Raw genomic sequence first — 12,487 nt, 5'->3', positions numbered from 1 at the left:
TTTTTTAAAATCATTTTCAACTATTGGGATGTTGTACAAAAATTATGTTACGAAAATACGAACTAGTGAGCTGCTAATATCTAATGGAGTTGAATTGTTAACGTCATCTTGATCTGCAATTAGATATATGTTGGTTTAGATATTTCATGTCTAATAATCAACCCATAGGCAAAATCAATATGGGTTGTATTAGGGCTGCTCCACCCTTAACAGAGGTCAAGGGTTCGACCCTGGATATGAAAAAAATTTTGTTGAGAGCACTGCCATCTTAATGGGTCATGCAACACGCGATCCGGATCAGTTAGGACTCCAATGCGGATACCGAACATGCGATGGAAACCATAAAAAAAAAAAAACACAAGCAAAGAGTAGTAGGAAACATACATACACATAAATAAATCAATATATATTTATCTGATTTTTTAATATATATATATATATATATATATATATATATATATATATTACAAAATCTCTTTATTTTATAAACATGAAATGTCTGACATACTTATTTTCTTAACAAAATTATTCTAATACTGGCGTATTTCGAAAACTCAATGTTAATATTTTTCCCTACTATTTGACTAATTTTCAACAACGAATGCATATATATATTTGGTAACTTCCTATAACATAATATTCACCAAATGAAATTTAAATTTCGTGCTAAATTAATGATGTAATTGACTGTAAACAAAAGGAATATTAATTTATAATATTTTAACCAAAATATATTTTGAAGTTTTTCATTTATAACGCATTCAATTTAATATATTCTTCTCATGCATGTGAACATGTCACTTTTTTTTTTTTAAAAAAAAAAACTTGTAAACATGTTTATTTCTGGAAAAACAAATCATCACCGTTTCTATTTAACCTTTATCAAATAATATCACTTTTTTTTTTAAAAAATAAAGATTAATTTTTTATCTATTTTATTCTCTCCCCAAGAATTAGTACTCCATTTAAAACAAAAGCTTGACCTTACACAACGCACCTACTAACTACTCTTTCATTTCATGTACCTAATACTCTGCAAAAAATATCAAATTAAGATATTAAATTGAAACACAAAAATATTATTTTAACTATAACAATGATAATTACAGCTTGTTTGGATGGGTGTTACCTATTGTATAATATTGTGTTAACTTAAATTTTATTATATCATATAATTTAAATTCATTATTATGCAGTGACTAAAGGTTCCGTTTTACGTAATAGATCAATTATCGTTATCTTATTTTTTTTCCACATTTTATCTTTGCCCATTAGAGTATCTTATAATCATATTTTATCTATTACCATGACTTTTTATAATATCTCTATCTTGTACTATACTTTTCTCATATATTGGTCTTTCATATAATTAAAATATGATATCATTTAATGACAAATAATAATACAATCTGTTTAAATATTATATTTATAAAAATAATATAATATGATGATATTACAACAATATGTAACAACCACCCAAACGAATTATTAGAAAATTATAATTTTCCATGTCCTAAAGCGAAAAAGCCTAAAGTAGATCCGTTAAAACTATCAAATAATATCACCCCCCACTATAGAGAAAAATACTTTTAGCATTATTATGGAAGAGAAAAGGAATATCTTTTTTTAATTTGCTCATGTTTGGTAGACGAGAGAAAGTGGACGGAAAAAGCGATTTCTCATTTCATTTCTCTGTGTTATAATATCGGGTCATTTCTCCTCCTCCTCCTCATCGGCGCCTCCGTGAGCCGCCGCCGTGCCGACCTCAATTCGCATTTTTCTCCGATGAGATTTTCACTGCAAACATCAATTGAGGTTTCCGATTTTCATTATTGTACCTGAGAACGTTGGATTTTGACCTCAAAAACCCTAGCAATCAGGTTGGTATTGTTTTTTTATTTTAACTTTATTTTTTGTTTGTTTCCATGTTTTGGTAGGTGGAGAGGCGAAAGGCATATCTGGTTCGTTAATTTGAATTGGTTTGGTGGCATTTTTCACTTTTTTTGGGGATTAATTTTGGTAGTTTTTGATCTGGAGAGTGATTGTGCTGCTTGCATTTGGTTGTGATTGAGTGAATGCGTTTGTAAATGTGTAGTTTTTTTTGTTGAAGAGATTATTGTCAGTCTTTGGCTTGATAATTTAGTTGATTGGGTGGTTGCTTTGATCTGGATAGTGATGGTGCTGCTTGCGTTTGGTTGTGATTAAGTGAATGCGTTCGTTAATATGTAGGTTTTGTTGTTGAAGAGATTACAGTTAGTTTTTGGCTTGATAATTTTAGTCGATTGGGTGGTTATTTTGATCTGGTGAGTGTGGTTTCATTGTTTTGCTATGTTATCATGTGATGGTTTAGTGATTTTGAATTATTATGATGCAGGTTTGGTCGTTCTGCTGGATGTGAATTTTAGGCCCTGAATTAGCTATTTTCTGGATCTTGATACACTTAGCACTATAGCTACCCGTTATTGTTCGATTGCATTCTCTCTCTTTTGCTCAGCTGGCAGAAATATGCAGAAGAGTGGGAATCTTGTTAAAAATAATTCTTTGAGAGTTACAACTCAGCAGTCTCTTCGACGTCTCGGTTTGTGTTCCCAGATTACAGCCGGGCAGCATTCGTCTCCGGTTGTTTTCCCTGAAAAGCGGAGCAAAGGAAGGATTCAGACACGTGGAGAACTTAGTAATAATGATCCTAAGAAACAGAAAAATGAGGAGCATAGGATTGACATTGGGGATGAGCAGTCTGACCTGCTTGGATATGAAGTATTTTCTGGAAAGCTGGTTTTGGACAAGGGAAAGGCACATAAAAATTCGGAGTTAGAATCCTCAAAGGAGGTTGCTAGCCAGGATGCTGTTGAAGCCAAACTTACGAGCAAGGCTATGGTTTGGGGTTCTGGTATGCTGCATCTAGGAGATGTTATTTCGGTAAGGTTCTTTAAGGGATTATGGGTTTGTCAGAATTTGTATCACTTCCGTTTGAGTTTTGCTAAGCAGTAGCTTCTGCACATACCACAGGTATCACACTGTCCTGGACTCCGGCATTTCACCGTCCATTCATATCCTCTGGGAAGAGGTTTTCTAAAAACTCGAAGAAGTCAGAAGGACTTTCGCTTCTTAGCTTCTACATCCGAGGAAGCACTTATATGGGTAAATGCATTTGCAGATCAACAGTGTTATGTGAATTTATTGCCTCATCCTCTGGCGTCATCAAAGAAGAAGGCTTCTGATATGGTTACTAATGAATTTCCTGCCGAGTCATATGTACGATGTAAAAATCCTCCTAAAATGCTTGTCATTTTAAACCCAAGGTCTGGCCGTGGTCGTTCCAGTAAAGTATTCCATCGCAAGGTTGAACCTATATTCAAGGTGTGCTATAGAACTGTAATCTCTTCTTGTCTATCTGGCATTTTTCTTTGCATCTCCAATTGCATGAATTTTTATTTTTTTTTGAAAAAGTAAATCTAAATGCGTAATAAATGTTATAGTGGTTACGGTTGTCTGGGATTGATATTGTTGGTATAAATGAATTAAGTCGTTTCTCTAATAGCACCATCCTTGCTGCTAGAAAGGGGTGCTTGTTCATTGCTATAAGCACGCTATCTGATTTGTCTCCCTATATTACTTATGGTCATTATTCTCTGCTTTGTAATGTTTATCCAATTGCATAGCTGCTACTTCGCTTGTCCATATGCCTTTTATGTTTTCTCCCTTCCTCAACTGTCCAAACTTGCAAAATACAACTATAGATAACAATTATCCTCATCGCAAGTTAATTGGGGTTGACAGACCTTGCAAAATGTCTGAAGACTAATACAGATTTTTCTTATCCAAAAAAAAAAAGACTAATATATGCAATTGTTGTCATCTGAATAACTTTTTTTCGGGGGGATAATTGTCATCAAATATTTCTTAACAAATCACATCTTCTCAATTATGAAGTGCATAGTCTCAACTTACAAAATCTTTTTCCCTTTCTAATTCTAATTCTAAAACCGTGGAATCAAATCTTCTGTCATTGATAATGTAGTATGTCCAAAGAGAAGCACCGTTACAAAAAGCTTTTAGATGTTTTTTGCTGGATATTTAGGTTTCAAGTCTTTAGAGATAACATGTTTTTAAAGAATAAGCACTATAAAATATGTACTCTAAATCATCTCAGACGGGATGTCCTTGGCCGTTCTTGTTGACTCAATTTTTAGCTCTGTTTCTGTTGAATTAACAGCTTGCTGGATTTAAGTTGGAAGTAGTCAAAACCACATCTGCAGGTCATGCCAGGAAGCTTGCTAGCACAGTAGACTTCAGCACATGTCCTGATGGTATCTCTTTCAATGCTTTCTAGCTTTTCTGTTATCCAGTTTTGGATGTCTGAGATTATCTTCATCATTGTTTTTTCTTACATTTTCTTATTTGCAAAATGTCCAGGTATTATATGTGTAGGGGGTGATGGAATAGTGAATGAGGTTAGTTATGTCTCTCTTTCTCGAGCTTCACAAGTGACAAGTGTGTCTGGTTGTATGACTCCTTATTTAGTTCAACGTGTCTCGTTACTTGCATCAATAAATCAGTTTCTAGGCTACTAAAGGTTTTTCGAGTAGCCCTAATTTGAGAGAGCTGTCGTGGCATAGTTTAGGTATGCTCAGAGTTGCTTGATTTACTACACTTCTTTGTTCTTTAGAATAGAAGCAGCCTTTGTGAAAGTATAATTTCCCGTGCCCTGTAAAACAAACTATAAGGTCTGTCAATTATGGTCATATGCTTTTCTATTAAGATAGTGCTTCTTTTATGAAGTATCGGGATTGTATGTATTGAGTACCTCAGGTTCTAGGTATTGAGTATCTCAGTTTCACCTGAGGGGCCGATCTCATACAAAAGGTTAAAGAATAAGAAAGGCTGATAAGAGCCTTAATTTTTGAAATTCAGCTGAATTGTCTCTCTTTGAGATTTGTCTACTGGAATTTCGCTTCTTTTTGTTTTTTTGGTCAAGTCATTGCCAAAAGGGGGAAGATCCTTTATACAAAAAATATAGAGAATCTGACCAATCATCATTTACATGCCGGACCATCATTTGTGCACCAAAATATATACACGGCTTGATGAGTCCTAGATTCTTTTTGTTTTTGTATCTTCCTTTAGCTTTCTTGCTGTGGAAATAGGTGAAGTTATCCCTTTACAATTTAAATAGAAGAAAATGACCCTGCAAAGATCTCTTATGTATAAAAATAAATATCTCTAGTGAAAAGGACATAAAACTTAAAACAAATTCAAAAAGGGCTACAAAACCAATTGACCACTTCCCCCCTCTTCCTATCTCATTTTTAGTTTTCTTTTTGTTACACTCAGCCTCTTTTTTCATTTTATATTTTCTTGAGCTTCTTAGTCATTACTTGAGCGGAGGGTCTTTTGGAACAGCCACTCTACCTCCACGAGGTATGGGTAAGGTCTGCATACACTCTACCTTCCCCAGACTCCACCCACGGGATTACACTGGGTATGTTGTTGTTGTTGAGCTTCTTAGTCACCCTATATGTAGTTTTTGATTTTGTGTTGAAATAGAACTTTTACATTTTTTGAGATATGGTCTTAATATGACATTTACTATTGTTTCTTGACATTGCTGATGATAATACGATGACTTTTATTATTGTTTTTTTAAAATTTATGAAATGCTAACTTGGTCATTCTAAGTGAACTGTACCAATATCTGTTGGTTGATATTTGAAAATTGTGTTCAGAGTTAATTAATCTTGCTTACTTCACCTATGACAGTTAAACTTGCTTAATGTAGCTTTTTTGATTCAGGTTTTAAATGGTTTACTCACTAGGGATAACCAGAAAGAAGCAATTTCGGTTCCAATTGGAATCATTCCTGCTGGTTCTGATAATTCTTTAGTCTGGACTGTGCTTGGAGTTAGAGATCCAGTGTCAGCTGCCATAGCAATTGTCAAGGTATGTTTCATCTTTTTTTAGTGCGTCTTCATGCCAATTAATCATGTTTATAATGATGTCTCAGAAACATAAATGAATGAGAATAGTGATCACTGAGATCTTGCATGATGGAGACTTGTGTAGTGACCTTTCCTAAGAGATACTTCCGGGGTCTTGGCTAGTGCTCTACCCTGTAATGCCCTTTCTCGTCTTTTGTCTCTTTGCAAAAGGGTAGGAGGCATCACAGAACTAAAAGGTTTAAGATGTTATGAACATCAAATGAAAGTACTGCTACGTTCTGCTAGTTAATCTTTTCTTGATAAGGTAGAAATTTTATTAAATGGTAGCAAGATGGTATAAGAAATGAAACAAAAACAACTTAAAACAAAAAACAGCGTACTACGCTCTGCATCCTAGCATATCCAATAAATCCATATACTGGTTCAAACCATCTATTAAACGACCTTCAAACAGAAATACAAATTTTGTTAAGTGTAAACATCTATCCTTAATTTTAGAAATGTGAGTTCTCTGCCCTTCTAAGCAAGCTTTGTTCTTCTCCAGCCATATTGTCCATAAGATGAACAATGGAATAGTTCTCCATATCTGCTTTATCTCTTTTGGTATCACCTGTTTTTGCCAACCTTCTAGCAAATTTCACTTTCGGAGGCATGGCTTGAGTTGAAACTTGAAAGTTCGTACTACTGTCGTTTTCAGTTGCAAACTTGAGTTGAAACCGGTGATGGAATTTTAGACCAGCATATGTAGCTTGTAATTAAGGTTGAAATTAGTATAATTGGAAGTTTAGGATGGAGGCAAAAACTTCACAAAAGCTACCGTCAGGTAGTGAGTTATTGTTCTTTGAATTTATGTGGCATAAAATGGACTACCGTTGCCGCTCAAATGGGCTCTTAGTAGGAAAGAGAAATATGGATGGGAAGTGGTCCCAATCTGGAGGGAAAATTATAGGAAGCTTTTGAAGGGGTGGAATCTTTTATACAAATTAGGGTTTCCTTGACCAAATGTATACTTTTGGTGCACTTATGAGAATCATGTAGCAGTAGATGGTTGGATGCTATTTGTACAGAATCACACTTTTGCTTAGATTCTCTACTTTGCTTATCCCACTTTTTTTTTTGGTGATAACCATAGTGTTTGGTCCTAGCTTTTGCGCACCTCGACTAAATCCACCGGGTACTTGCCACCTCCCACCAGCATTGTTATATCACTTTTTCCACAGAAAATTCCCATATATCAATAGAATTATTGCTTCATAACTATTAAAAAAACTTTCTCAAAGTTAAGAACAACTTTTATTTGGTCAGGTAGTTTCTTTTAGATGACTGGTTCTATTCGTCTGTTCTAGATCCATAGTCTTTCCCAGGTTTATCGTATTATCTTCTCAGGATTTTAAAATCTTTATTGTTTCTTATATTGTGTGTAATCTTTCTTTTCTATATACCTCCTTTTATTTTTGCTTTGGGTTAAGTAGAGAAAGATCCTCCTCTTATGCTATTACTCAGAGGCATTAATTTCGCGAGTGAAACCTGAATAATCTAATAAAGTTGAAGTTCAAGTATTCTCCATTAAACAGACGCATGAATAGAAAACCAGATATCTGAAATATTGTTTAAAATATTTCATTACTGTTATGTCATCTAGTCCTCATATATAGTGTCGATTTCTTGTTTTCAGGGAGGGCTTACACCTACAGATGTTTTTGCTGTTGAGTGGGTTCAAAGTGGTAGAATTCACTTTGGAACGACTGTCACCTACTTTGGCTTTGTAAGCGATGGTAATTGGTTATCTTTTATCTCCTAGCAGTTATTAATGTTTATGCCCTACAATAACTTTTATTATTTAGATTAATCATGTCATGTGAACACATTTCTGGTTGTTACCTGCACGAATGCAGATACTTGAGTAGTGTAAGATAAGGAGTCCCCAGATACCCTTTTTTTAACTTTGCTAGCTCCTTTAGTTTAATGTCTGTGATGGAGCTTCTTAGTTACTTTTGCTGCTACTCTTTTGTAACTTTTATGCATCTCCAGCAATGGAACTTTACTTCATCAAAAAAAAAAAAAAAAAAAAAAAAAGATAATGAGTCAGATATGTAAATGGAAATATTTTGGATAAGTATGGGACACGTCACCCATGAACATGCTTTTTTTAATTGGTAAACCCGAGAACATGATGATTGATATTAGATGTTTCATTTATATTCCGAAATCTTTGATCAGAACTATTATTAAATATATATTAACAAATCAAAATGTACAATTATCACTGAACTTGTCCCAGATGACAAATTAATTTGGTTGCGTGAAAGCATCTCTAGTTTTGTGTTTGCTTAAGACTCAAGGCTCTTTTTTCTTCTTCTTTTTTTGAGTTTGTTCTATTGAGCTTTCGACCTACTAGTTTGTTCTGTGTTTTAATTGTTTAATTTAATGTTATTACATAGTATTTCGTGTTTCGAGCCGGGGGTCTATCGGAAACAACCTTTCTACTTCTTTAGAGGTAGAGGTATGGACTGCGTACATCTTACCCTCCCCAGACCTCACTATGTGGGAATACACTGGGTTTGTTGTTGTTGTACATATTAAATGATACTATCTACCTTTAAGTTGGGAATCTTTTTCCTATTCTAAAACGGTGAGTCTTATTGACACTTTTCTCTTCTCCAACATGTTACTGCAAAAACCAATGAGTTCTCTTTATTATTTTATTTATTGGTTTCTTCTGGAACGAAAGTTTGTTGCAGGCAAGTATCGACTGATATGATGTATCTGTTTCGTTGAGTTCTAAATAGCATTATAAAATAAATTCAAAATTTGCTGCCTGGGGATTGGTGCTTATTTTGAAATGAAGCTCCTTGTTTGGATCCATAATAGTAAAGCTATAGACACTTTGAGTCTTCTCTATCTTATCATTAATACACTTTCTATCTCTTGCCTTTCTACTCCACCATCTTTACATTACTCCCCATGACTGTGCATTGTGATTAATGCTCAATAAGAGGTTTTCTTTCCCAAATGGTTTTAGCATTCATTAGCAATCCTTATTCTGAAGGTCAATTATGTATTTACCATATAATATTTTTATCTGAACTGCATATATTTTCCGATAGTTGACTTCAATTATCTATTGTAGTGCTGGAACTATCCGAGAAGTACCAGAAGCGGTTTGGTCCATTACGCTACTTTGTCGCTGGCTTCCTCAAATTCATGTGCTTACCAAAGTACAATTTTGAAGTGGAGTATCTTCCAGCAGTGAAAGAAGCAACTGGAGAAGGAAAAGCTTCTGTCATTGATATGTCTGAATTGTATACAGACATTATGAGAAGGTCAAGCAAGGAAGGGCTTCCCAGAGCCTCTAGCTTATCAAGTATTGATTCAATAATGACCCCAAGTAGAATGTCTGGAGCAGACATGGATACTACATGTAGTAGCACTGAGCCATCAGAATATGTGCGCGCCATTGATGCAAAATCTAAGCGCTTGTCTGCTGGACGAAGTTGCAACACAACTTCCGAACCGGAAGTTATCCATCCCCAGCTTCCACTTTCAGCAACCCCGAATTGGCCCAGGACTAGGTCCAAATCAAAAACAGATAAAGGATGGACTGGGTTGACTGCTGCAAATGATCCCACTAGATCTTCTTGGGCAAATGCAACTACAAATGATAAAGAAGATATCTCTTCAACAATGTCAGACCCTGGCCCAATTTGGGATACAGAACCAAGATGGGACACAGAACCTCATTGGAATATGGAAAATCCTATTGAATTGCCTGGACCAGCAGACGATTCTGAAGATCCTGTTCGGAAGGATATTGTCCAGAAGTCTGTTGAAGAATGGGTGACTACCAAAGGTCAATTTCTTGGTGTCCTGGCATGCAATCATTCATGCAAAACTGTTCAAAGCTTAAGTTCACAGGTTGTGGCCCCAAAAGCAGAGCCTGATGATAACACGTTAGATCTGTTGTTGGTCCATGGAAGTGGAAGACTGAAGCTAATAAGGTTCTTCTTGCTTCTGCAAATGGGCCGACACCTTTCCCTCCCATACGTGGAGTATGTCAAGGTAAAGCAGCAACCGTATTTTAGATGCTTTCACATTCCCACAAGCCAGTGTGTTTCTTTTAGAGCATTAATTAATTAATACAGGTTTCCCTGTCTGGATGGAGGCCATTACTGTATGGATATTCTTAAAACATTAATCTACTATGCAAAGATAAACTGCTCCAACCCATTTTTTTTTAAAAAGAAAATCTGGTTTATAAACTTTAATGAGGTTTTGTTGGGGTGCTCACTGAAATCAAATTAAGCTTCATTTATATGAAATGCAGGTTAAAGCAGTAAAGGTTAAGCCCGGGAAGCACTCTAACAGTAGCTGTGGTATTGATGGTGAACTTTTCCCAGTAAACGAGCAAGTGATTTCGTCCTTGCTTCCGGAACAGTGCAGGCTTATTGGTCGCGCCCCAGGTAATTGCAAGTGATTGATGGAGTCCCTGTATATCTTCAATAGGTCTCTCTACCTTCCGGCTACAGCATTCAGCTCTTTATTCGTCGTTGAGGTCCTTGTAAATTTTGTCAATGTTGCTTTCATTTTTCAAATTATGTCAGCTTATATCTTAAAATGTGTACCCTTTGCCATAACTTGTATTATTTGCCTTTTGGCTTGCTATGAATATTGGCCGTGTTCCTTGTACTGGTTTGACAAAGCGTGTAAATTATTTTTGATTGTTGAGGAAAGAAATTTTTATTTATCTATCAGTTTCCCTCCATTTTCATTGCCACATAAACCCTAGTACCAGCTGGGATGGAAACGAAAGGGACAAAAGAAAGGCCTTAATGAGGGGTGTGCTTCTACAATTATGAGTTCTATTGGCTACAACATAGCCACCCTCTGGGGAGGGTAAAATGCACGCAAACTGTACCTTTAGCTCAAAGGTGAGTTTAAATTGGTTGTTTCCAATAGACCCTGTCAGTCTTCTTTTTTTTTTTTTTTTTTCTTGTGGTCATTTAAGGCCATTTTGTTTGTATTGGAAAGTTTTGGAAAGTCGGTCTGATTATAAAGATGGCAGAATGAACTTGGGAGATCCTTGTACTGTAGTCTGATTATAAAGATGGCGGAATGACTTGGGAGACCATTGTACTTGTTCTGTTTTGTATTCTCGGTTCTTGTACTTCATGAAGTTTTCATTTAGACATCTGAACTCTATTGAAGCAAGCATTTAAACACATTCAGGATCTGTATGATCTGTTGTAGGCTTCAAAGGATAAAAAACGAAATGTCTGGTACGAGGACAGGTTGGTATTCATATTTGGCTATTGAAAGGGTCTTTGGTTCTGTTCGCAACAAATTTTTGTTAACGCTGAAAATTAACTAGAAACAAAAATAAAATAAACAAAAAGAATAATTTTATATAAATTAATTTTACGGGTACAATTTCGTTATTCTCTCGATTCTTCTCTCCTAAGTTTTTTTCGTAATTCAAGGGCCTTTGCAGCGTGATTCTCGAGTGTAGGATGATTTGAGCCTCCTAAAAATGTGTTTGGATCTCCAGGAATTGTCTGACAGCACTTCGTCTTGTCGAGTTGATTTTTGGGCAGAACTCTGTTAGTCAATTCGTGCTGTGTAGTCAATGTAGAAGCTTCCTCCAATGCAAGGAATGTCCTTTTTCTTTTCTTCCCTTTAGAATGTTATGTTACTTCCCTATTTATATTTGTAGGGGTAGGCCTAGTTGCTTGTGATTGGCCGAAACATGTCACTTTGCTACTTGGCTCCTTTTGACTGGTTGTTGAATTTGAATGAGATTTTGACATCATTTGTACATGTGGCGGCGTTTCATTGGTCTTGGATTTGACTGGGATGTCACGTCACTTGATGAGTTTGGGCTTAAAGATTAAATGGACTTTGATGAGGAATACAATAGGCTTATTATTTTTTTAAGCCCAAAATAAGTTTAAACCCAATAAAATGTGGATCGAATTTAAATTTTATATGAATTTGATCCAATAAATTTTATGTGTCCACAAATGCCCCCTACTTCAAGGTTGGTCGACGTGTAGGCTTGCCGAAACTTGGCGGCGAGACTTGAAGTACTCATGAATGTGTTTTCATTCTCGTGATTTCAAAGGTATTTGTTTTTCCCAATGTTGATCATGTCAAATTGAAGCATTGTGCGTTTGGTACCGACACTTATCGCCAGATTGAAGTTTCACGTAGTTGGCATCAATCCGTATAGAACCGAGAAGCTTTATCCGGTCAACACTGTAAATGTGTTACATCTTCATTTTTTTGTGCAAGTTTATGCAAATGGTCTTGATGTCAAACCAAAAAAGTCGACATGATTGATGTTGAACCATTTAGTGCACTACTTCCATACTGGTTGATAAGAAAGTGACTTGGAATTATCTGATTTTATCCTTGACGACGCTGAAAGTTTTCCATTTTAGCTTCAGTGAGCATGTACTTGGTGTCATTCTTGCGACCTTGTGATGATGAAGTTCTGAGTGTCTGCCGTCCATCGTTGCAAAGCAAGCATGTGGTGCATCTTATTCGTGGGG

The 12,487-nt window shown here is 35.6% G+C and overlaps 1 protein-coding gene across 1 annotated transcript; it reads left to right on the top strand.

Annotated features, from left to right (window-relative positions):
- Positions 1-1,578: 1,578 nt before the first annotated feature.
- LOC107856816 (sphingoid long-chain bases kinase 1) lies at positions 1,579-10,683 on the top strand. Its single transcript, XM_016701785.2, has 9 exons — positions 1,579-1,880; positions 2,375-2,919; positions 3,010-3,360; positions 4,217-4,310; positions 4,417-4,454; positions 5,794-5,940; positions 7,615-7,714; positions 9,070-9,998; positions 10,264-10,683. Exons 2-9 carry the CDS (start codon positions 2,506-2,508, stop codon positions 10,411-10,413), a joined length of 2,223 nt encoding a protein of 740 aa, XP_016557271.2. The 5' UTR covers positions 1,579-1,880; positions 2,375-2,505; the 3' UTR covers positions 10,414-10,683.
- Positions 10,684-12,487: the final 1,804 nt, after the last annotated feature.

Source organism: Capsicum annuum, chromosome 8 (assembly GCF_002878395.1).
Source record: "Capsicum annuum cultivar UCD-10X-F1 chromosome 8, UCD10Xv1.1, whole genome shotgun sequence".
Taxonomy (NCBI): domain Eukaryota; kingdom Viridiplantae; phylum Streptophyta; class Magnoliopsida; order Solanales; family Solanaceae; genus Capsicum; species Capsicum annuum.
Note: the sequence above shows the minus strand (reverse complement) of the source record. Positions and strands in the feature narration are given on the sequence as shown.